At 48.6% G+C, this 26,489-nt stretch overlaps 1 protein-coding gene across 3 annotated transcripts in view; it reads left to right on the plus strand.

The window, feature by feature from the left end:
* Positions 1–26,489, plus strand: part of rols (zinc-RING finger and ankyrin repeat domain-containing protein rolling pebbles) — a 69,254-nt gene that overhangs the window by 18,661 nt on the left and 24,104 nt on the right. The window contains exon 1 of one of the 3 annotated variants that reach the window (XM_076373099.1): positions 13,952–14,487. The exons of the other annotated variants lie outside the window; for them this stretch is intronic. Coding sequence (XP_076229214.1) covers positions 14,424–14,487 — 64 coding nt within the window. The 5' untranslated portion in view covers positions 13,952–14,423. Of the gene's footprint in view, positions 1–13,951; positions 14,488–26,489 lie in introns of those variants that run through there. 3 annotated transcript variants of the gene reach the window in all.

A 26,489-nucleotide genomic window follows, 5' to 3' on the forward strand; every position in this document is an offset into this window, starting at 1 on the left:
TCGGCAATCGAGAAACCGAGGAAAGAAGGCTTATCATTAGTATAATATAAAAGAAATTTCATGTAACGCCGTATACAAGTCAGTAGAGATTCGCAAGACAACCTATCGCGTTCCCGAAACTCAGCCACTCTCGGTCCACAGCAAATGGCCCATTCAAGTCCCAGCCCCCACCAAGATGTCCATCCCCTTCCACTCGATTTCACGCGAGCGGCCCACTCCAACAGTCGTCCCAACAATTCGCGTCGCATAAACCGTCTACCTGGGACTTGCCCAAAGAAACAGCACCGCGATTCTCCGCTTTCAAAATCCGCCCACCTCGCGCGACCGGGCCCCGCGGGTCCGAGTCGGTATCGATCCCCGCGGATGCCCGTGGCCCATTGAAAAGCGAGCGCCGCGCACTTCCTCGTGCATTGTGTTGCAAATGAGTCGCGGAGCGAGCCGTGAAAGTCGCGTCCACGGGCCCCGGCGGAAGCATAGGGCCGCGGGAACAGGCCGAACGGCGGGGCCCGCTTTCACGGCGCGGCGCGGCGCGTCGTACCGTGAAATTGAACGCGAGAGAGTCGATCGGTCGGCTCGCCGCTCATCGATTCATCCCCGATCGGCGTTGCGTCGCGTCGCGTCGCGTCGCGTCGGTCCCAGCGATCCACACCCACGTGACACGGGCCCATTCACCGTAAATCGGCGGGCGACGCGACGCGACACGTCGTGTAGTCGCATACTTACGCCTGGGGGACAGGCTTAATTCGTGTTCGCGTGCGCGCCGCTCGCTCGCTCCGTTCATTCGGGGCCTCATGAATGCAACCCGCTGGAAAACCGGTGTCTCGTTTCCTTCTTCGTACCCTGCCCCCTTTGTTCCTGCGCTCGCGCACTCTCGTACACCGACTCCGCGAAATTACGTCTCCCCCTGGCCGCCCCGCGCCGCTCGGTTAGAGTGTGCGGCTCGTCCGGGGACCGGTACCCACGTGGGCGGACTAGGTATCCGGCGTTATTGGTCTGCCGATTCGACGGTATGTGTTTCACCGGGTCGAGGGGATCGGTGGCTGCAACACGCGTGCAGGTAGCCTGCGCTCGCCGAACGGAACGCTTCGCGAAGGTTCGTTTTTCGTTGAAGATTTCGAGGTTCCTTCGTTTGCGTCCTTTCGATGAAAGTATTGTCTTCGTTGTTTGTTGCTCGGGATCCTGATTTAGCGGATGATTAGATGGAGAGTTAGGATTTTTGATTTTCTTCTCTGGCACGGCAGACTCTTGTAGACACATCGATCTTCAACCTAAATTAATATTTTCAATATCCTCGTTCCACCTTCTTCACAAAGAGTTTTCCAGCGATCGAAATAAATCATCTCCCAGTCCCAATTTCCTACAGAAACATCCAAAACCTGAACTTCCCAATACAACCTCCATAATCCATTCAGTACACCAGCGTCCACCGAAAGACACCAACCTTCCACGCAGGAGCAGAGTCCTCAGAGAAATCGAAACTATCGCGATCCCTAGTCTCCTCAGAAGTTCATCAGCGTCCGTGGTCTGCGCCAATCGTTTCCATCCGGTTGATTATTAATTCCCGCTGGTATCCAGCTCGTAAACAGCTCTCCGTCGCGGTGCCTACTTTTATCGATGGCCGGCGCGCGAGCGGAGGAAGGATGTACACGAGATAAACCGTGGAACGATCCGCCGCCGCGAGGGTCTAAATAAATTTCGGCGCGTCCGGCGTACATGTACTCCCCGCCTGAAGGATCGGCGCCGCGGACTCGCGCGAGCCCGCGCGGCCACGCACGCACGCACCGGTTATAATTCACTCGGCCGAACGTCGTATCCGTTCGGGGCCGACATTCGAGAACGATGAGGTGTTATTTCTTCCTGAAACGCGCTCGCATAACGATCGGGCCGGCGCGTTATCCGCGCGCGTCCGCGTTTGGCAATCGTAATTAGTATCTTAGCAGGCCGGGGGGATATTAAACGCGGCGCACGTACCCGGCCGATACGTCCCGCTATACGGCCGCTCGTATTTTCGTACTCGGTTTTCGCGCTCGCGCGTTTTATATTCCGCGGACACCACTTATCTCCCGCTGCTTCGGCTGTTTGTCCCGGCTCGTTAAGAGTTTTACGCCTCTGCGCCGGAGAGAGAGTCGCGTGTCCCGGCTGAATTATTCCCCGTGGTACGTTTTACACCCTTCTGCTTTTTTCCTCCTCGCCGTTTCTTTGCCTGGGAGCGCGACCGCTAGCGTGGATTTTGATTTCCTGGGGAACCGGAGGACGCTGGAGCCTTTGCCTTCGTGCTTCAGTAGTATTATAATAATCATAGGAATAGTCATAATAGCGTAGAAACTGCGACTATTATATTTTCACCCTTTGAGTACTTATATCGTCATACTAGCGTATGTCGAACTTTCGTATGTAGAAAATTACATACGGATAATATAATCATTCAAACGGATTACAATATATTCTTTTATTTAACCCTTTGCACTCGGAAATTTCTCAATAGAAATATCTAACATTCTTTGACGAGGCGATCTTTAAAATGAACTCGAAAGGGAAACACAAGTATATTAAGGAACAATGCTATTTTATTCGAGGCGTTACACAAAGTTCAACATTAAATATCATATTTTATAGTTTCACTGCGTGAAATCAAGTGGTGAGAGTCATCTAGTCACCTCCCGAGTGCAAAGGGTTAAAACTCTTCTGTTAGCTTCGAATACAAATTCCCACAAGTTACTCACAATCGGCATCCAACGAATTCCTACTCTCAGGTTCAATCGGTGCACCGGTCTCCGAATCTCTGCCCCTTATTCCCACGTAGTGAAATTGATTTCCCACCCCTAAATAAATATCCCGATTATAATAACGCGTGTGTCCCGGGGCCGTAACACGGCCTCGACAATCGAACGGGCCATAAATTCGACAATTCTCCGGCAGCATCGGGCTAATTTATGGCGAGATCCGCGGGCCCGAGATATCTCCAGGCATCCGGAGCATTTTCATTTAAATCTCCGCGGCCGGGATTCGAGGCCGGTCGCATTTTTCTCCGTCGCCGCGCCGGCCGCTACGCGACGCGAGAGATAATAATTTCGGGGCACGAATTTACGGAAATTTACGGCCGGCCCTCTCGCCCCTCTCTCTCTCTCTCTCTCTCTCTCTCCTCCCTTCCTCCACGGTGGCTCTATCTTCCGAAACGAATCTCCTCTCGGACTTGCAGCGAACGGTCCGCTGACCTCAAGCTCGTGAAACCGATTCGATGAGCTCACGTTCGGTCTCGCCGGGCGGACCGTGAGCCCCGGGGAGGGGTCTCTATGCGCCCGAGAAGGATTCCTGAGCGTCTACGATCTTCCCGGGGCAACTACCTGTCGGATGACGTGGCCTAGCCGCATTTTTTCGCTCCCCTTTCGCGTCATTAACCCCCTCGCGTCTGGGCTGCATCGATCCCCTACGGGGGACTTGGCAGTCCTCCATTACTCCAGTTTTTCTCCTGCGACTATTCCTCGTCCCGTGGATTCCCGCTTTTGTCCCTTCTGCCGTGGTCTTTCTTGATTCTTTTGGATAGTTCGGCGAGCCACACTGTCTCATGGCTGAGGCAGTTTCTAGAAGCTATTAAGCCAGCTACGTGTCCTCGTCATTTTCGTTTCTTTACCGCCGCCTCTTTGGAATTGACGGTTCTTTTGTCTGCGAAATCGCGACCGTTGCATTGTAGGTATATTTCGAGCGTAGGTTGAGATTATTTAACCCTTTGCGGACGAGCGTCGACATTTTGCCGAGACCAGATGTTCATGTTTGCAATTCTAAGTCGCAAACAAGTGATTTAATTACTAAAACAGCTATAATTTAGCTTCATCTGCCGAAGGTTTTCTATGTTTCAAAGAATCTTCGTCCGCAAAGGGTTAAGGCTCCGGAAAATAACTTTAGAGTAGACTGAAATGATGAGATAGTGGGTAGCACGAAGATTGAGACAGTTATTTATAGCAGTTCGTTTTATATTTAATTTTCACTTTTGCTCAATGGAAAGTAGAGGAAACCGCGGGTGAAGTATTTATATTTTTCTCATGATTCCGTGACAGTTTTTTGGAGAGAGCGCCGCCATTGTTTACGCTTCGAAGCAACGATCAATTACTTTCGAGAGATCGAAACCACTTTCTCCGCGCTGTGCCTTACGGAATCGTCATAATTGCAATAATTGTTACGATTCGAGCGCCCGGACAATGCGCGTGAAACCGATTTTTCAGGAACAACCTTTTCCCAGCGGTTTCCCGTTCCGAACTTTCACGTTCATTCGAAGCCCGGCCGCCGAGTCGGAAAAACGACACGGGAATCGCGGATCTTCCGAGAGAAATCTCCGCTGCGGTCGACCCCGAACACGTTTATTAGGAACTCGAGAAACGCGCCGGCCGTGTTCGAGGTACCTATTCATTTCGTTGTTACCGGGATTTATGCAGTCACTGGAGAGACGGCCCGAATGATGGACGACGATTAAACCCGGCACTTTTGTCGCGGTAATGAGCAGTATTCACTCCTCTGGTAATAATAATCGCAATTAATTAAGCCTCTCTTGACGATGATCTCCTGTGTCGATCGGCTCGACGCCGAGTTATTGATTCTGGTTTCAATATAAACTCGATTCCTCGCCGTTTAACCCTCGAAGCGTACTGATTCAGCATTTCCGCCGAGCCTCGTGGCGGATCTTCGACCCACATGCACCCTTTCATTATTTTATCGTTAACGCCATTCCTCTGTTCACATCTAAGAATTTATGCTGTAAACTATAAAATTTTCAAGAATAAGAAACCTTCGTTTGTGTATTCTTTAATGTGGATTGTGTATCTTGTATTTCGCTTGCACTCGATAGTCGATTATTACATTTCAATTGACTTCTTGATTGTGTAACGAGGTTGCTGGAGGCACGGGTCTACGCTGACCCAGCAGAAGTCCGACGGTTAATCAATGATATCGGCCGGTGTTCTTTGATCATCGGGTCGCCTAGGATCCGAAGGCGAGCGGTCGGTCGGTGCCGCAGGAAATTCGTGCGTGGGCGGGCAATCTCGTCGCATCGTCTTCTATCGCGACGAACGATTTAACGTTTAACATTGCCCACGCAACCAATTGCGCGTAATGCGTCGGTAGAGGTTCAAGTAACGCGAATAATTTCCTCTCATCGGCCCTTCGGAATGTCGCCCCGGCAATCGCTATAAATAGTTTCGACACTTTTGTTTCGGCTCGCTTTTCGACTACTCGGCATGGTCACGCACACCGCGCGTGTCTTCGGTCGCTATCCCCGGCGATCGATCGGCCGATTCACTTTCATCTTCGCGGGACGAAGACGACGCGCGTGGGACTCGGGGAATTACTCTAGCGCTTTGAAGTCGTGATTACGTCGCGACTGTCCGAGCGAATTCACAGTTTCTGGGGCACGTGCAAATTGGGAAAGAGGATTCCGGTTTCTTTGTTAAGGCTATCGTTCAAATTATCTGAGAAGCATAAACATTTTATTGTAATTTTTACTTCGAAACAGAGTCAATAGGAGAATAGATCTCTCAGTGTCAAAATTCGAATCTCTCGTTGTCCCAAACTTCTGTGGCGTCCGCGTCTTCCGCCATTTTGACGCAGTGATACCAATGGTTCCTCCATATTTAGGTACTCCAAAATACGTTTCTCGGAAGAACGATGTTTAACCCTTTGCGGGCGAAGATTCTTTGAAATATACAAGACCTTCAGCAGAGAAAGCTGAATTGTATATCAAATTCTTATCTGATCATTCAAATTCAAATTCTTATCGACTAAACGTACGAAGCAAAGACAAACTAAAAATTTCTTTCACTTACTGGTACAACGGTAACACAAAAACAGCATCAAACTACAAGAAAATCGTTGGGTTTATCAAGTTCAATGTGTTCAAACGGCATTATCAAACAAAATCCAGACCAGTCCGACGGACGCTCGCTGCCTTCAATCCTCCCATCTTCAATCTATTTGCGTCCATCGGCTGCCGTTCTCAGCCTTGGTAGACCAGACTACAGGAACTCGGGGACCGCGATAAAAACCGATTCGTAGAACGACGGAGCCGCGGAGCGGTCGAGCCGCGTCCCCAGTCCAAGAAGAAGGTAGAGAGGTACTCGCCTACCGGAGAGCATCCCATAATTATTCACCAGTCGGTGGAGCTTCTATCTGGAACGGAGCCGGAGTGTTATTTACGCTCTTACCTTTCCACGGGCTTCCGTCCCGGCTCGTCCGGCGGGCAAAAACGCGGAATATTCAATTACCCGCGGTGTCCGCGTGTAATGGAACCGGCAGGACCCAGCGGTACGGTACCGTGCGTACCCGGGCGTGTTGGTTCGGTGGTGTGATGAGCTTGAGCCAGTGTTTCTCATGAGTTTCAAGGAACCCTGTCCTCGAGCAAACTTGCTTCGTATGCTCGACGCGTATCGGAATATCGTATACTTGGTATCGTTATTTGAAACAGTAACGTCGAAGAATCTATTGATACAGATTCTGAAAGCTAAACTGAGAATAATATTCAAGTTTACTGATATTGGTACCACATGTTAAGATTCCTATTGAAACTGAGAATAATATTCAAGAACTGTGAATCTATCTGTCCTCAAGCATACTTGCTTCGAATGGTCGACGCGTATCGGAATATCGCGTACTTGGTATCGTCGTTTGAAACAGTAACGTTGAAAAATCTACTGATACAGATTCTGAAAGCTAAACTAAGAATATCAAGTTTACTGATATTGGTACCACGTGTTAAGATTCCTATTGAAACTGAGAATAATATTCAAGAACTGTGAATCTACATCGCAGCTGAAAGCTACAAGAGACTAAAGAGTATATCATTCAGGTATCAATTCTTCTACAACACGTAGCATACTTCCACCTGACTAATTCCACCTCGCATCACCGTCGAAAAGACAAGCTACCAGACATAAACAAACCATTAGCAAGTTAAACACTGCAATTAGCACACGATTATCTCAGTCTCTGAGCATGTTGCAACGCGACTTAGGTTTCGCGGAGCCTACATCAGCTTTAGTTTGCCTTCTCCTATTGACTCTTCTCCGTTTATCGTGTGACGCTTTGTTAATTCACCGATGTTCAAGCATTGTCGAGGATACCGTGGAACCTGCGCCGCATATCGACGTGTCCTAACGTGTGTAGGGTCTGTAGTTAGCTACCGCATGTTTGCCTACAGCCTCGTCTCGCCGGGCGGACTGTAGTTCGGTGGCCATCCGAAACCGTGGTCGCGGCGCAGGGGGTTCTTTTTGCTGGGGGCCGGACCTCGTGTGTCGCGGGGCCCGTATAAGGCCCGAGTTGCACGGTACAACACGCCGGGTCCCGTGGCCCCCTGCCTTCCAGTACATACGATCCGCTATAGCCCCGGTACCGATACGCCGGGCTATCTCGCCGCGGAATCGTGCGTAGTTAATTTGTCCCGGCTCCCTCTCCCGGGCTGCCGTGTCTCGTTTCTTTCGTCCGGACGAGAGCCGGACCCTTCCGCGCGGTAAAATACTGGCCGGAGCCACTGAAATTAAAGAATGGACCCATCGGTAGCTCCGGGAAGAAGTTCTCGGGCATCCTCGATCCTCTCCGCGGCGACTCGCTCGCTTCCCGAAAAATGAAAGCTGCTTCCGCGGCGGCGGCTCCGCGCTCGGGGGATCTGAGTTATTTGAATTGCTCGTCGGCGTAATTTATAAGGATGTTCCCGTGGGCTTCGTGTGCTTTCGCGCGAAGGCGCATCTCGAGGGACGTTCGGCGCATCGAGTGTATTTATAGTTTTCGGGGGATGTAATGAGGAAGGTGTTTGTGTGTTGTTCATTGTTATGTATTGTTGAGGAGGAGAAGAGTGAGCTGCTGGTAGAAATGGGAATAGTCTGTTGTACGATTCCTTTCGCAGTATTATTTTGTTCAAGCTTCATTGGAGTAAGTATAAAATTCCACGCTTATTGCACGTTTACTATTAACCCTTTGAACTCTGTAGGCTGCAATATTGCACCAGTTATGACATTAAATATTTTAATGAACCTTAAAGAAACAACCTTAAAATTATTTGATTTTCTACATATCCAAATTCTGTGCTAAGGAAAATAAGAGATCGAAGTACTATAAAAATTAGTTGCAGTCGCTGATAGGTTACGAAAGAACCTGGAGTGCTAAGGGTTAAGTTAGTATAATCGATAACAGGAGAACATTTCATTTGAGATTGAAGGAATGAGCATTTACATTTGTTTCATTTGAAATCCCCACGAGTCTGACGAGACATTGTAGTGCACAATGTGATCTGTATTCAGGTTAATTTTCGATTCATGGCTTTCAACTTCTCCGAAAGTGTTGTACAGTATTTTTGCACGTTTCCGCTAACTCTCGAAACTGACGTAATTCCACATAACCGGATGTGAATGTGTTAATTAAGAATAAGGTACTCTAAATCACTGCTACCCGCGGGTGGGGCCCTCGCTTCGGACCCCCTCCCATGAAAGGCTCGCTAAATACAGGTCGGTAGCAGCAGTAAAAGACAAAGAGCGCAAAGATCCTTGCGACCGGTGTAGCTGGGCAGTTAACGATGTCGTGCTAACCTGTTGCTTCCTTCGACAGGACAGGCGAATGCAGGGAAAGTTCGATTAACTCGCGAGTTAAACTCTGCAGTAGCTCTAGACCTTCCTTCAAAAATATCCTCCGACGAAAAATTACCGTTACCACCATTCTCCGCCATTAATCCGTTTAATGAATATTCATCACGCTGCTTTACGACACTTTCAACCTGAATCCCACAAAGAACAATATCGCTCCCATTAATTCCTATTCATACTTACAAAAGGAACATTCCCTCTACCCCGTCGATTCATCAAACATCCAAACCTCTTCGTACGAAATCGCGACAGAAGCTTTCGAACAAGGTCATAATACGCTTCGATTAATTCAAACTGGAACACCACGAATGCTCTTTCTATCGCACTTTTAACGCGAACCGTTCACCGATAAGCGCGCTGCCGAGAGAAATCATAAAGCGGAGGGTTGGAAAAGGTATGTGTACGGTCACTGTCAGCCGTAAAACCGACGGAACCGTAAAAATCCTCGGCAAGACGGGCCGAAGAAAGTAACAGGCGATCGGAAGAAAAGCGCGCAGCGTGAGTGAAAACTGGCGAGTCGATCGTTCCAGACAGTTAATTATCGGTCCGCGGGGCGAGTCGCCCGCGGTCCGCTCGATAAGCGGCAATAAACTATCGATGATATCGATGCCGGCGTCCCGAGGCACTTGTCGGAACTCCGCTCGCGCGGGCGAAACTCGCGGAGCCTCCGCGCGCGCTCGCGCTCGCTCGCGTTCGAGGGATTCGTCGTTAAAAAAGCTTCGTCGGAGAGTTCGTCGAGGTGCTCGTTTAATTACCGATGCTCGTTCCAGCGTGGGCTATCTCCTTCTCACTCCTGCCCGACTGGTCGCGCTGCCACAGGCTCGATCCCGGTCCGCCCACCCGCATCCGCCACACTGGCCTACGTGGAAAGGTGCAATATACACCTATGTATTTATACATATGCTCATATGTAACGACCGGAGCGGACCCGTCCACCGATCCCGCGCCGCGCCGCGCCGGTCTTTGCCTGCCTGGCTGGCTGGCTGCCTGCCTGCCTGCCTGCGCATTTTTCCAGTCAACTTTTTACTTTCCATCTTACGTGTTTCGTATTTCGTCGGACGGCGAAGCGGCGAGGCCTCGGACCGCGAAAGAAAGCTGAACCGCTTCGTTATTCACCGGTGGTTTATCAGGGTTCCGAGAATTTTTCGTTCGGATTTTTCTCGATCGGCGCGCTCAGCCTTAACGATCTCTGTCTACACGGCTTTTTTTCGTGGTCCTAGTTCCAGTGGTCTCTCTGATTTTGTTTCAAATACCTCCCGTAAGCCTGCTTTCGGCGATTTTTGTAATTCGACGATTGCTCCGCGGTTTCCTTGACATTTCAAGGCTTCCAGACTTGTATATTGCACCTCGGTTCTGAAATATTCGCGTTCGGTCTTATATTCTCCGGGAAGATCGAGTATCCTACATCTCAAATGAGACTTCATTGATCGTTTGTCAGAGTTACCTTCGTTAGCATTACTGTAAGCCAGACTGGAATGTAACTTTCGATATCGGTGATATATAAAACCTCGATGAAATGTACGTGTCCAAACATTTATAGACGATAGTATGATTATTCGAGCACCGAAGAGTTCTACTTGAGAGGAAGCTAGCCATTTCCGCCTAATATGCATGATACTAGGGCCACCGGTCGTTTCCCATTGAAAATGCTCATCATTGTCCCCGAGAAGGCGTTTGAAAGGGCGTCCAGGTGTTGGCCAAGTGTCGGTCATTGAATTCGAACGACACACAGCGCGTTCGCAATTTCCGCGTCAGGTAGTTAGCCACAGAGTGGAAGAGACTGGCTGACCGATGACCCTGGGGGTTCGGTCATCGGATTCATCGTCACGTCCGGGTGTCTCATTTTCTGTCGACGGTTTTCCCGCGCGAACTATCCTTTCCCCGCGGAACCTGTTACACGGCCGCCCCGTACACCGGGAGCCGTGGGCCTGCAAACCGGCGGCGTAATAATACGGCTGGTAGGCTGGAAGGTAGGTTGCCCCGCGCAGGAGGAGCAGCTACCTTAACCTGTTCGCCGCGCTCGAGATCGGGTCACTTCGGAGAGGGGCATCGGTAGCAATCGGAGCCAATACGCATGGGCGATTTTACTGGAACAATCTGACTTTATCTCTCTTCGATCCAGTTACCATTGTACTTGTCAGCGGAAGAGCTAGGGATGATACTTTACGGCAGACGATCAACGTTTCTTCGTGAGAAGTTCATTTTAAGATTGAGGAACCTGTCGAGATCAAAATTCCTCCGTGTCAGTAGAAAATGGCTTGAAGTCATTCGCCATCTTGTGTATAATAGAATGAGATATCAATTGAAGCTTAACTCCTCAACATCTGCGACTAAGATACAAGCTGAAAGAGTTTCCGCGATAGATTTTCAAGATTCTTTTAATAATCTTTCGCGATTTAGATGTCAGATTTTAACGATGTCAGGGTTTCCAGAAAATGCGGGATCCAAAAGTTTCACGATCTCTCAAAATTCCTTCGTTTTACTTAAAAATACGCTTGAGGTCATTCATCTTGTGTATAATAGAATGAGGTATTAACACTAGAACTACCGTACCAGTCAAAATGGTTTCGATTTTTTTGTTTAGCAATTATTGGTATCTTCGAAGCATTGAATATTCGAAATGATTTTGAAAATAGTTTCATTTGAGTACTATAATAAATGTCTGAAGAAACTGAAAATAATCTATTGTCACAGTTTTTATAGGAATTGCATATTGATCGTATTAAATGCTCGGTAGTTCTAGTGTTAATTGAAGCTTAACTCTTCAACATCTGCGACTAAGATACAAGCTGAAAGACTGAGTTTCCGCGATAGATTTTCAAGATTCTTTCAATAATCTTCCGTGGTAGATCCTTAACACGAGAAGCAATTTTCGATAGGTCACCGCCGTAAGGTTAACGATGTTAGGTTTCCAGAAAATCCGGGATCCGAAGGTTCCACGGTCTCGTATGCAAACGGCATTGTACGGATCGTTGCTCGACGAGAAAGTAGAAAGTGCCGCGCGAAAGATTCTAAACGTCGAATCCGTGTACACCTGCTCCGAGGGAGTCGAACGTCTCCTGGCGAGGTCCGCGCGGCCGCTGGTCGAAAACGCGGCCTCGATTTCGGCTCGAGAGATTCGTCGTTCGGCGAGTCGTAGGCCTCGCGCGTGGTCCGCGCGGATCGCAGACTTCGCGGCTCCGGCCGCTTTGTTTCGCGAGCGAGTTACGCGTCGAACAAGGTGGGCGTGCGGGCTAGCGCGAGCGAGTTCGCAGCGCGTGGGCCGGCTAACGTCACGCCGCGAGTACGCGTCCTTTCAGCGCTACTTCCTTCGAATAATCGCGTGGCTGACACCTTGTCGGCCGTGGTGGGCGACGCAGCGCTGTTCTGTAGGATCCTCTTCGGCATCTCCGGGAAACGGAAGTTTGAACGATGCTCGAGGAGTACTCGGCCTGCTTTTTGTCTATCGGAGCACCGATTGGTCTGTTTACCTTGGAATTAGAGAATCATTGAGAGCCGATAGTAACAGTGTTTGAAACATCCTGGAGTCTAATTTTAAAGTTTGGATCATAGAATTGAAATTATCTTAGAGTTGTAGTCTACAGAAGTGTACAATATTAATAAATTTAACCTCCGAACGAATATCTTTAACCCTAATCGTACGTGTTTTTGTAACGGATCACCACGTGACTGTCACTTATGAGAATAAAAGGAGATTAAAATGTTACTGTCTTCGTTTATAGGGCGTACATTTTGAAAGCCCAAGAAAACTATTGGAAATACAATATGAAATGAAAAAATTTAAGCAACAAGTTCGAGTGACTGGAAGTCACATAGTGGTCCGATTAGGGTTAAACTTCATTATCCAAGGGGCCTAACTTCGCTGCAGCTATCGAAAGCTGAATCTATGAAATATCGATCGTAGGCATCTCGTATTCAGTCCGCATTTATATGTTACTATTCTCTGAGGAATACTTCCACGCAGTAAATCCTTCTATCTAGGATCAATGTTAGTATCTCCGGAAAAAGATGGCGCGTAAGAGTATTACGTTCACGTGGACAAGAAACTGGGTTAGAGCGAATACACCGATGACGGTCTATAGACGGGTGATCTTGTTTCACTGATTAGGAACAGGTAGTCAGCGTCCTGCGGATCCAGGATAACGGGAGGGACCGCGGCGCAGCGCGCGGATTAACCGGCGCGCGGATCGAATAACACGGCCGGCTGTCTTGCAAATCCCGGGCTGAGCTGGGATTAGTCTCTAAGGTGTCCTGGTTGTTGATGCGTGCCGTGCAAGGACTTCGCGTGCACGTGGTATCTAAATGCATTCACGCCTCGCGGATAAACGAGCGGCCCCGTCAACTTCTCGGCATTGGACGGCTGAACAACAGTAGCGTTTCCCCCCGGAGCCGTGCTATTACCGGTCGATACGCGAGCGTAACTTTGTTTTATTAAATAAGCGGGTTGCATAAGCCTCGGCTCGGTGCGTGTGTATACACTTTCTGCGTCGCGATCGGGGACCAACTTTCAGAAACCTCTCTCGCCAGAAAGAGAGAGAGAGAGGGACGGAATTTCCGCGCTCCCGCGGAGCGACCGTTTTCTTGCCGTTTGACCTCAATCGGGGCGATCACGGCCATCATCTCATACACGATCCTCTAAAATGACGATGATTGAAGCTCGTTTCGATCGCGACGCGTGCACCGCCGCCGCGGGATTGAAGCAATCGTCCACGCGGTGGGGACGAGAGGCAGGTGGGTTTCATGTAGAACTATCTACGTTGGGAAAGAATGAAAACACCTGACTGCTTTGTTAATATCACGGTTCGCTTGCAATCTACGCAAGAACTAACAACGTCCAGCCCGCGAATCGGGGTTAATCAAACTGAATTGCAATTGAATCTATTTAACAGCGATGAAACTCGAAGCGTAATGTTTGAGGATCATTCTCGAGCACTAGTTCACGACAGTTCAACTTAGCCCCTAAGTTTCCAGGTATCGACTTCTGTAATGCCCACGGAAACGCACTGAATTCCATCGTAACAATAGATATCCGCAAGGAAACATTCCTATATTATCCTCCATCTACGGAACAGTCCGCGCAGACCGTTCCCGCCGCGAATTTTGAAGCGCCCGGTACCGGGCACAATTAAAATTCCCCTGCCAACGGAGGAAGGGTCCGGGCGCTCGAAAAGGAGTCGAAGGAGCCTGGCACGAGGGCGTGCGGAGCCCTCGGTTCCCGGGCCCGGAGGGAGCGCGGAGGACTGAATAGGCCCAGTCGTTGCCGCGCATGCGCCCGCGCGAGACCCGTCCAGGCCAGACGGGACAGACAGAAAAGCAGCAACGGGCGGCCGAGGAAGAGAACGACCGTGAGGAGCGGACGTACGACCGCGGAGTCGTCGGGCAACCAGCGTCTATCCAGTCAAGCCAGTCGACCGGTCGGGCCAATCAGCCAATCAGGCGTCACGCGAGTCGACGCTCGGTGCCGAGGTGGCGAGTCCGTCTGGCAGTCAGTGCTCGAGCGGCAACCGTGGGGAGCGCGTGTGCCTTTGAGCCGAGTCCGATCGTCGGCCCGAAAACTCGCGCGAGTTCGAAGTAACCTTTTAGGATGATCACCCGGTACCGATGGACCCTAACCGGCGCAGGCTGCCCGGCTGATCACGGGGCCAACTCTGGCCCCTGAAGAATCACCCTTGGACTCGACGACTGTCACCGCTGAAAGTAGTCCCCCCACGATAACGCGCGTGTGACCTGTGTGTGAGATTACCGTGCGATGAGAGAACCCCGTCTGCCGCTGGATTAAATCAACCTGTGCACCAGCTACACGCCATGGCGCCCCCAGACAGGCACCGACCACCGAGGCCTGGCTCCGGACTCAGCCTCTCCGTGCTCGGTGAGTTCCTCTTAGACGCCAGGTCCTGCGAATCCTCCGCTCGGGTGACTGGCTCCGAGCTCGCTGCCTTTCGCGTGGGTGTCCGATCGACACGATTGCTCTTGGTTCATTGGGGATCCTCCGGGTTTTTCTCGGCTCGGTGGACAATGGAGGAGATTGTGGGAGAGAATCGGTTGTAGATCTTAGCAGCGGGTTAGAGGATCGAGCTGTTCGCGGCAAGTGTCAATGATCGGATCGTTTGGAGCTGGGCGATGATAAAAGTTTCTTGGGGATGTTTCGGTAGTTTCTTGGTAGTTTGTTCTGGAATCATAGGGGAATTCTTGATTGCGGTTGAGAGTTAAGGTGAGAGTTGTTCTTATTGATCTATATAACTTTCTGAACCCAACCTCGTACAGGAACTTTCAACAGATAATTTAGTTTCTAATTAGAGATACATTAAGAGCAAGGTAGCTCTCGCTGGTCTAGTTGCTAAGTAAATCATGAAACGAAGGGTGAAACTCTACCGGTTGTCGCTCTATTTATTACGAAGGTACTCCATGGTGTTGCCATACAGCTCGAGCGACGATAAACGCAAGATTCTGGACGTGGGTGTCTAGACTCCGCGAAAAGCGGCCGCGTCTTCCTCGGGGATCGTAAACCCCTATAAGGGAGCGATCGTGAAACACCAGGTCCGCATTAACAAGGGCAGGTGTGACTTTTTTGCGATGGCAAGTTGCGGTGACTTATCTCCGGCTCGATCGCCAGCAGCCATAACGGACGACGGTTAACCCTGGAAAATATAGGGGGTAGTTTCTCTCCGCTTTGAAACAAATGACTCGTCTGGTCCACAGCTTTTAAACGAGATATTTATTGTCATTCGTTAAAGACTCGCGAATTTATCGAGATATTCTTCCTCCATTCGCGAAGACGAAGTCGGGGAATAAATGGCGAGGCGCACGGGCAAATCGTATGGTTTCCCCAGGGTTCACTGCGTAAATCGGAGGGGAACGAGATTTTCGTCGGACGGTTTACGGCCGCGGGTAGCTCCCCGATGATCGGTCGAAATAGTTTTAATTAGCGAAGAATGCGGCGAGATTCGAGGGGCGCAGGAATGCTGGGCGTATCGCGTGTACACAAGCGGACTGGTTGATCCAATGGCGCTTAGATTGCGCGGCGTCCGTTATCATCGGGGCCGCGATTGCCGCTCAAGAAAGTTTCCTCGAGTCGGTTCGCGCAAGGTCGCCATTAGCGCATCCGTGGTTCTCGATGGTCGCTCCTGATGACGCGAACGATCCGCCAGCCAGGCGGCACAATTATTAGACCACCGACATTTGCGCAAATTTCAATATTTATAAACAGGCCTCGAGGTAATCGAAGCGACTCCCATTTTCCTCGCTGATAGATTCCGCGAATCGAAGCTAATAAAATAGTTCGAATTCTGTCGATCCTCCGCTGTTCCCTGAACGCAACGGGGAGTTGCAAATAAATGAAAATCGACCGGTACGGTGATTATAGAAGCGACGCGTGTTGTCGAGGGAGGAACACCAAAATGGCGGGCGCCGCGACGGTTGTAATGAAGGGTTGCTCGACTACCAGGTCGAGATCACTGTAATCTTTTCGTCTGATGCTCGCGATTCAGTGCTCCCTTTGATTCCTTAATCGTCACTTTCCTCGAAGCTTTTAGAAGGCCGGTTCTAAAGCAATGTCGAGCGACCGGCTGCATTTCCGAAGAAGAATGTTATTCCTCGCAGGGTTTTACTATCGATAAGTAACATACTCGGATGTCTGAGCGTAGATCGGTTGCGACACTTGTTATAGTTGAGCGTGATAACGAGTTTCTACGTATCGTGATCATCCACCGTTACCTTAATTAATCGCGTTAGTAAATTGATCCTTCTAATTGCTGTTAAGGCCATAATTCTCATTTTTTGGAGAACCGAGGAAGGAGAACTGTGAAATGATCGATGTTAGACAATCGTTGCAACTATTATAACAGTTCTGCTATCAATCGAAACAGAATTGTCTTTTACCTTGTCGAAAAACAATTTCGTTCAGCCTTCCAGGGTTAATCGCGATTTGCATGCTAAACCGGGTACGAGCGGAAGTTGCTTCAGCCTGGCCGCGCGGGGACACAGCTCGCGCGTTGATTTAATTCCATGCAACGGGGAGACGCGAGTTATTCGACTGTTACGTCAGTGCACCGCCATTTCGTCGGACTTATCGCGATAAAACCGTTCGTCGCGACAAGTGACTCATTCCGGGAACTGCGGGAGGGAGCAGGGGCGAGTTACATTGAGAATAGACTTAACCCTGATACACACTATCTGCTCAAAACTCTTTTCTTCTCCATTGTTTTCGATGACTGGAGATAGGATGAGATTGAACCGAGATCAAACTTGGATTATGGTATGAACACTAGTATTAGAGACTTCATAATGGAACTGTTACATCATGAACATCATTGATATCTAGCAAAGAATCAGTCAAAGTCACCGGTGACCCCCAACCGAATCGAATTACTATAATTCGCTTAATGAAACGATGATTATCTGGAAACATTTCTACATTACAAATAATGCTATCTAATGCGGCGACATTCCGCTAGATGAACGTGCAATAATAACAATGCGATTCAAATGATTTAATGTTATATCTTCTCCATTTCGAGTATTTTGCACTATGAAATCGTGTGGCATTCAACGTGTTAATCAAAGTATATATATAAGAAGAACATCTGTGTATTCATCTGTGCAAAATTCGCTGTAACGCTGAAAACAATAGAAAATATAGATATTTGACAATCGAAATAACATTGCACTCACTCGAAATTCTTATGTAGACAACTGAAGAATATTTAATCGAACCAAGAGGAGATCGAGATCTGATCGATATTGTGTATCAGGTCTGACGTTGGCGCGGCGGTTCTGTAAAATACAGAACACTCGGCGGAAAACTGGTCGCGTAGACGCGTAGTCGCGCGCCTCTGCGACGAAGTGGAACCGGCCGCTTCCGTTTTCGGAGCGCGCGCGTCCGACAGGTTCCCAGGAAACTTATTATTTCGAAAAAGGGGCAGGCATGAAACGCTCGCCGCGGTCTCGCGGAGACTCGGCCAGCCCGGCCACCTGTTGCACCCAATTAAATGGCGTAATTGACGCTTGCTTTTTGGAGCGTAACAGAACGCTCGCGTCCGCGCGCGGATAGGCGATCATTATTTTCGTGACCGATCGAACCACCCCGAGTCTCCTCTTTCTCCGGCCTTTCTTCGCGCCTTTTTAATCGTCGTCTGCGCTTTCACGCGGCAAAAACTCTGGCCGGTTTCGTTCGAACCTTCGTTAAAAATCTGCTCCTTTTGTTCTCCTTTCAGGGAGGAGACGTTTGAAAATTGATTCGCGGAAGTTATCGAAGACAGACTCGCACTAACCGTAAAAAAATTATCGAAATAATCTCGGACAAAAGTTGAAGCTTCCACTTCGAATAACAATCTCTCTACCCTTAACCCTTAGCACTGCAGATGGTTTTGTAATCTATCAGCAACTAATTTTTATAGTATTCCTATTGAGAATGGAAAATGCTGTAACATTTCTTAGATCTTTGATTTTCCTTAGTGCAAAGTTTGAATATGTGAAAAATCGAATAATTGTAGGGTAGTCTTTAAGATTCATTAAAATATCGAATATTACTGGTGCAATATTGTAGCCTACAGAGTTCAAAAGGTTAATTTCTACAGAAGCCTCCACACTCTCAAAGATTAGAAACATCGTGTTAAAATGTACATAGTTCACGATCCAAGCAAATCATCTCGGCACTCGGAGAGAACCTCGAAACAAGAAAACTCGCGACGTCAGAACCTCCGGAATCGACGAAGGATTAAAACGCGCGTGTCGGTCGCTCCGAATGCGAGGGAAAAATATTGACAGGTTGACGTTGATAAAAACGGAGTAACAAGTCCCTTAGTCATCGCGGCTAATTTACATGTTGCGTGCTCGGGGTTTAACGATCTAAACTCCGCGGGAATCTGATTGCAAAATGGCGACCGGTCGCGTCGTGTCGCGTCGCGGCGCGCCGTCGAGCGACCCACACCGGAGCGTATTTTTAATGGATGCGTTCACGGTGCGCGTCATCGACAGGAACTACCGAGGTTCATTGAAAATACAGCGTACGGTACCGGTCGGGGCCCCGTAGCGATGAATCAAGGCCCGCGTTGTCGCCTCGTCACGCGTTCACCTCGCTCGGGAAAGGATTCCGCGGCGGCGGCGGCGGCGATCTCGTGAAACCCACGTGTCCTATTGCGAGACAATAAAACCGTGTCTCTTAGCACATCGGTTCATCCTGTTCTCACCTCGACGTCCGGTTACACCTCTGCGTCGTTCGGGTGCCCGGGCCCAGACGGCGTCAGGTGAAAGACGGAACCGGGTCGGCGGCGACCCACGGTGGAAATTCCTGTCCGCGCGCCTCGTAAATAATAATTCTCATTACTCATTTTTTCCGGGCGGGCTACACGTTTTCTGACAAACACCATTTTTCCTGATCATTCTATTAACACCGCGGAATTTATCGAGCGTTACACATAGATACGCGGCGGTCTGTTATCATAGATAAGGCCGCAGATTCCATGGATTTATTGCATTCACGGTTTAAACGCAGCGCGCCAGAAAGATTAGAGCCTTTTGAAACTGGCTTATCTAGATGAAACTCGTAGATTGATTAAATTCAAGGCGCCTTATGTAAATTCCGCGTAATTTAGAGCTTCCCTAGAGTTTGCGACCTATATCTGCATTTCAGTTATGAATCTCAGTTACTGTCTAATTTAGTAGAATCGAGGAGAATGGAGTATTGTTTATTATCCGTACGTTCAAATCGATTCGTTTAGTACAAATCGGAGCCGTCCTACCGGCTTGAAGTAGCGTCGATCGGGACAGTCCTATCTTCGCGAATGAACGGTACACAGTTTGTATAACGGAGATCCCCGGCCTCGTGTGTATTTACACGATGGATCCGCATCAGCCAGGACGGCTCGAAATAACAGCATTATCCTGCGCAGGAACCTGTCGTTCGGGCCGAACAACGTATCCGGCAGAGATTTATGTCGCAATCAATGGGCCCGGACAGGCCGCGGCCGATCGTGGATCGAGCGTGCACCAGTCGTACAAATTAAATCATTCACGTCGTTCTCTTTCCCCGGCGGGCCCAGTTATCGCAACCCGCTCGAAAACGCCCGCCATCATTCATCGGCCGCGCAGATTTTCTTTCGCGTAACCACGAAACGAGATCCAGTTTCTGCGACTTCCTGCTCGGACTGTCTCCCTTTCGGCTCCGCCTCGTGTTTTCTTCTCGTTTCTGCGCGCACCCTTGTTATTCAACGCTCACAGGGCGCGCGGCGGCCCTCCCGCGGCCAGCGCTCGGCTTTCCTTCGTCCATTTCCCTTTCTCATCCCTCGCGACACCGAGGAGTCCGATTCCCTCCACGGTTTTTTTACGGCCGATCGTGTTTCATCGACGTTTTTGAAACGTGAGTCTTGGATTTTCTTGTTTCAATCGGACGAGCTGTGCGTTGGGATCGTTTTGTTTTGTCAGACGAGAAACATCTGATGGTTTGAGGGATTGCGGCTCAGTTTTGGCATTGGTGAATTTTTGACTGGTTAATGATCATTGCGGCGATAGAAGGTTTCTGGAATTGGAAGTTGGGAAGTTATCTATATGATAAGATTGATATAGCTTTCTCTAATTTAATAATATTAAATATTACAAAATCCAGCTTGCTACAGCAAACGTCTTCAATCCCCTGATTAACGAGCTTTAATCAGAAATCCCAGATACGCAACGAAAACCGCTAATGCCCGGATCGAAAGCGATTTCAGTAACTCGAATTGGCGAAATATTTAATTTCACGCGTAATCACTGCGGACAGGTAAGCTGAAAGGCAGATAATCTATTAATAATACGACCCGTAAGAACGTGCTCTCAGAGAGATACAAAGGCAAACCGATAATATAATTATACTTTGTCGAGGTTTCTCGCAAGTGTTAATTGCCGTCGAGCCGAGCCGGAGATCATGAATGAAACGATTAGGGGGAACGTGGAAATTTCAGCGAGCGTTTCGCAAGTGCGCCTCGGACACGCTCGACGTGTTCCGAGCCGAGCCGTTACATAACCGCAGCGCGCGAAACGTTTGGAGGTTTGATTCCGGCTGGCGAGCAGGCGCGATTCGAGGTCCCACGCGATCTCAGCCGCGATATACCGATACTCCGCGGCTGTTATTATAGGTCACCGTTATCTTTCTATGAATCTCGATAAGTCCGAGCCGATAAAGCCGCGACCACGAATCCTCCCGCGTATTCGCCTCCCAGCGATAATTGTTCGCCCCCAGATCCACTTAACACTCGAAAAATCCCCCGATCCGATCCGATCTCGCGCGGTCGCTCGATCTCTCGCTCAAAGCTCATGGAAACAGGCTCCAGAGTCCTGAGTCGCGAGGATTTTTCTAGACACCTCGAAGAGGACGGCCTTGGACGATAATTGTGCAGAGCTGTTCCGAGACACGTCCATTCGAACTTCCGCAGCTGGACACTTAAGATTCCCCTCGCCACGCTCGTAACATAGAATCGAGATGAAAATTTCTTCGAGTTCCCAGCGATCCTTATAACCCGCCGAGGCGATCATTCGATTATACATTTCAATATTCAATTTTGTAACCCGGCATTAGTCACGTCATTAATTATTTATGAATCATAGAAACTAGAGCTAAACAGAAACGGTACCACCTCATAAAGATTCAAAGGAGTTATTGCGTGTCAAGTTCCCTCCTACCGTTCAGAACAGTTACAACTATTTTCGAATCATCCAATTATCAATCTCGAACGATATCTTCAAGAACCGTAGTACCTACAGACAAACCAACAGCAGAACCAACGGACAAACATCAAATTATACACGTCAAAGATCTATTTTCACTGACTCAGAACTGTAACCAGAAAAATGAATAATCCCAGGACTCTGAGTGACTCGAGCATCCACCAGATGAACCCCGCGAGATAACGCCCGGGAATTAAAGAGTCCGGATGGCGCGTGAAACGCGTCCACCGCAAAAACTGGTTTAATCGCGGCGAGGGGGCGACAGAGAGAGATCCGCGACGCGACGCGCGCGCTCGCGCGAATTAGGGAGGCTGGGATTCGCGTGGAAGAGGCCAACGGTCGGGACTTCCTACTCCGGCGGGTAGATCGGCTATTAACTTGGCAGGTTTCTGAGAATGGATGTCCCAGACGCGACTGGTAGGACTGGTGCTTCGTCTCGGCCGCCGCCGCCGCTCCCTCCCCGCCCTTCGCCGCTATTCTTGCGTGTACCGGCGTGACAAGACCGGGCCCGAGAGCCCGGGGCCCGCGCCGCTCGCGTTCGCCGAGTGTCCTGGCCGTGGTGGACGCGCGCCGGGTCAAGGAAAGCTGTAAAACACGCCGGGGGGTGAGGATTTTCTGGTGCCGCTATTGTGGGGACAGGTACTGTAAGCTTCTTAGGTTTCGGTTGACTACCTGCAAGCTGAGTCTGCGACTTTGTTAGGCGACTCGGGTAATAACTAAGACCCGTCGAAGTCGAGGAGCCGCTTCTCTGCTTTTGTAGAGTTTTTGCTTGATCGGCAAGACGTGAAAGTCTTCGGTTGATGGAAGTGTTGAATATTTATTTTTGAAATAAACACAGTTTGAAAACTCAGTGTATATTTATTGAAGTATGTATTACGGTGCTTTGCAAAAACTGAGCTGCTTCTCTGCTTTCGTGGGGTTTCAGCTTGATCGGCAAGACGTGAAAGTCTTCGGTTGATGGACGTGTTGAATGTTTATTTTTAAAGTAAACAACACAGTTTTAAGAACTAAGTGTCAATCAAATCGACTTACTTTAGCTCGATCAATTAAACGATGATCGGAAATATTTCTATATTACAAATAATGCTACCTAATGCGGTGACGTTCAGATGGACGTGCAATTATAGTAATGCAGTTCAATCGAGTGATTTAATGTTTGATTTTTTCCATTTTGTGTATTTTCCGCCGTGAAATCGTGCGGCATTCAACGTGTTAAAGTATGTGTTATGGTGCTTCACAAAAACTGAAAAACGGAACGCTGTTCAACGGTTGAGCGTTCGGTGCGAACTGACGAACGACGCGAGAGAGAAAAAAGACGCTCAGCGCGTGCAATAAAAATGGCTGTCCTCGGGAAAAACAACTGGCTCCTGTGAGGGAAAGGACTGCAACGGATACTTTGTAGCCATTGGAAATATACTTCACGTTCATTCTCAACAAGAAGTCTGATTTCTGAAGCTAGGATAGATACAGAGTATAAATAACGAAAGAATAATTGATATTCGATCTGATTTATTACTCTTGCACATGTGATCCTTCGAAATTTTCACGTTTCACTTGTATCGTTATTCCCAGCATCTTCGTTTCAAGCTGCGTGACGAACGCGAGGAATGTTTGAACGTAGTAAATTCGTTTAAGATTTGAATGGAATTTAAATACTTGAATATTGGAACGGTAACGATCGTACGATTATTAATATACGATATAATATTTCGACGCGACTCGGTGCGGTGCATCGTCGCATCAGCGAGCGAAACGATGCGGTATAAGTCACGATCAAAGGATGGCGGGGGGGAGGCACGGGGGACCGGTCGTTCGATAAATTACAATGTCTATAAGCTTAAGTTGTAATGCATCGATCGCGCGGGACGGGGGTCGACGGAGACGGAGAAAGTACCGCGGGGAGGCCGCGGATAAAAATTGGCTCGTGGTCGATAAAGATTCGCCGGAGGAAACGTCGCCGGTTGCGCAACCGAGTAATTATTGAATAACAAAGCGGTCGGAGGAGGCTCGGGGTCCGATCACCTCGCAATATGGCACGTCCAGGCTGATTTAAAATTCTTATCGGCCGATCCATCGGCCCCGCGGATCCATTACACTTTCAAATTAATTAACGTAATTGATTGTTCTTGCTCGTGTTGCGGTATTCAATTTAAGCCTCGTAGATCGAGCCGGGCAGATGCTCGTGTATCACTTTATAAGTCGCGTCGCGCCGTACGCAGAAACTGTGCGCGTGTTTTAATTAAACGATGCACTTTTGGGAGATTAATTAAAGCGTTATTGGGACCGAGGGTACCGTAGTTTAGCTTCGCATCGAGTCGAGAATGATTTAACGTCTATTATCTCGAGGAACGTGATTAGCATCTAAGATTCTAATCGATTATAATTAGCTCGAATGCGTTTCGAATTCTATTTCTTAATCTGATTCGTTCGGTTCGATAGGATCTGATTATCGCAACTGTCGGTACAGTGTAAGTTACACCTGTTAGGCAAGAAAATGTCCCTGAATTCAGTGCTCACCAAAAATGGCGCCTAGTTACACAGAACCCGACGCCTCCGAACTTTCGGTCGACGGACGTTCGGCTTGTATGGCAGCTAACGAACCTCTGCCTTGATTGAAATTCCATGAACCTCGCGCTGCCGTGTCGGCCATCCACCAGCTCGATATTAATGAGCCTCAACGCGAGATAACCATCCGTCGCAGGGCTCAGAAAAATGGGAGACGAAGTCCCCTCTCTCCTTGACTCCCAGTGGCACACTTACAACATGCGTTTTTTTTATTTAACGAAACCTCAATGGAAATCTACATATTTCTAAGCTACCATTGTCTAATTGTCTAAATAATCTAAGCTACCGTTGATCTACGATATCGTCTCAGACTCGAGATGAAAATTTTCAGCTGAATCACAAAAGTATTCATTTCTTTTTAATACATATTAAACATTACTCGTCTATTATCAAGCAACCTATCCTATCCTAATAATTAATACAGTAGTTGTATCGACCACGGTTGAATAAACCATAGGGCAAGAGGTTAATCGCAGATGCTGCATCACCGAAACACACAATCTACATCGCGGCTTCAACGACCGACGCAACATTGTCCACATCAACGTAGGAGGAGAGCACAACTAAATTACAATACCAAGAGCCCGATACGGTTTATCTTAGCAATAAATCTTCCGGCGAGCAGCGGTGCTACGAAAAACTTCTCGTCGATTCTACGTCTGGAGGATTTTTCGGTAGGCACACGAGAAAGTGAGTCACACAGCTGACGTTGTGAGATCACCGGGCGCGTATGGTTTCGAGGTCAGGACACTCGTTCAAAATGCACCGCGGGATCGGGTTCTCCTCTCGTCTTCTTTCTCTCGTCGCGAACAGAAGCGGAGCGGGGACCCGCCCGTGGTGGAGCGGGAGGGGCCCGGTCGCTTTTCAATCGCCCGGCGAACCCCAAACGACAGGTTTCGGGCCCGTGGCTTCCCTTCTTCCCGCTTTTGTGATCGGCCGGATCGCGAGCGAGATCCCGCGCGAGAGGAACGCTCGCTCGCTTGCGGTCACCTGTGGGCAGGACGCGCCACAGGTGTATCGCAGCGTTTCGTAACGGTAGGAGCACTCTTTCGCCGTTTCCAAACCGTTTTTCCTTCCGCCGGACACCAGCCAGCGTCCTCGTCCCGTGAATAGCGGCTTTGTTCTCGACAGTTTTTGCGGAACATCTTGAAACGGGCTCGCGCGGTACGAAGTGTGGATCGTAGATCGTGAAATTTCAGGTTTCTGAGGACGCCTTCGGTCGAGGGCAAAGTGAAAGTGCTTTTCGTTGATCTGTATTTCTTTGTTGGGAATTATGTAATTCTATCCGAGGATAGGCAGTGCTCTACGAGATGTGAATGTTGAAAGACGGAGATTGCACTGAATTTTATGGAGGGTCTATGTAAAGAATTTTAAAGTATTTACGAAACGTAGTGGCAGGAACTTGGAATTTTATTAATCGTTCGCGGACGATGATTCTTTGGAATGTGGAAAACCTTCGACAGATGAAGCTAAATTGTATATTGATTGCTTAAATAATAGCAAAAATAGGAACTACTAATCTCTTGCTGTCCGAGTAATTAAATCATTCGCCCAACTTACGAAGATTCTTTGAAACATACGAAATCTTGAGCAGATGAAGCTAAATTATATATCAGTTACTTGAATGATAGAAAAAACAGAAACTATGTGCTGCTTTCTTGGTGTTTGAGTAACTAAATCATTTGTCTGCAACTTAGTCTTCCAAATATGAACGTTTCATCACGCCGAAACGTCGACGTTCGCCTGCAAAGGGTTAAATTCTACTGGAACACCGAGTTTCTCAAGAATTCTTCGTCGTGTTTGTCTTCTCGAAGAGAAGGATGTATTCTAATATTGAGTTTCAAACGTAAATAAGACACCAAGGTTAACAATCACTTATCGACATGTGAAACTCGGCATCGTTGCATCTCGGATGAAGTAAGAAGACAGCGCGATTCTTTCGGTTACGCGAAGCTGCCGTCAACGTTCCGCCGTGTATTCCTCGGTGAATGAGAAACGACGTGTAATGTTCTTCCCGCAGTATTTAAATCTTGTCGCACGGTTATCCCCGTTGCATCAAAGTCAGCGAAAGAAGGGAAAAGGAAGGGAAACGAAGCGGCGAACAACGGTAAGAGCCGTTCCATTTAAAGAGGGAAATATGGTAATCGAAAGACCGTTTCCTCCAAGGTGAACGGTGTTACGAGTTCTCCCGGACTCATCGGTGCCTTTTTAACTGGCGTCTCCGAGACCGAGAATTCTTAACATTTGCGTTAAAGATGAATTTAATGACGCTCACTCGGCCAACGGAATCTCCGTTTTATTTGCTCGCCGAGCGTGCTGCACCTTGAACCGTTTAAACGGTTCGATTAGAACAAACAAATCCGAGTAGCAATCAATCGAAAGAATGGAACATCAATGGACGCTCTGAACTCTATTGTTTCCCTTCAAATAAAAATCGTGTATCGTAATTCTACCAACCGGTTGTAATTCAATAATGAATGCCGGAAGAAATCTTTATTAACAGCCGTTGAGAAATAACTTCATTAATAAAACGGCTCGGATTTCTTCTTTTATCACTGAAAAAATAAAGACACCTTAATAAACTATTAAACGAATCGATATCGATTT

The sequence above is a fragment of the Nomia melanderi genome, chromosome 13, assembly GCF_051020985.1.
Source record: "Nomia melanderi isolate GNS246 chromosome 13, iyNomMela1, whole genome shotgun sequence".
NCBI classification, from domain to species: domain Eukaryota; kingdom Metazoa; phylum Arthropoda; class Insecta; order Hymenoptera; family Halictidae; genus Nomia; species Nomia melanderi.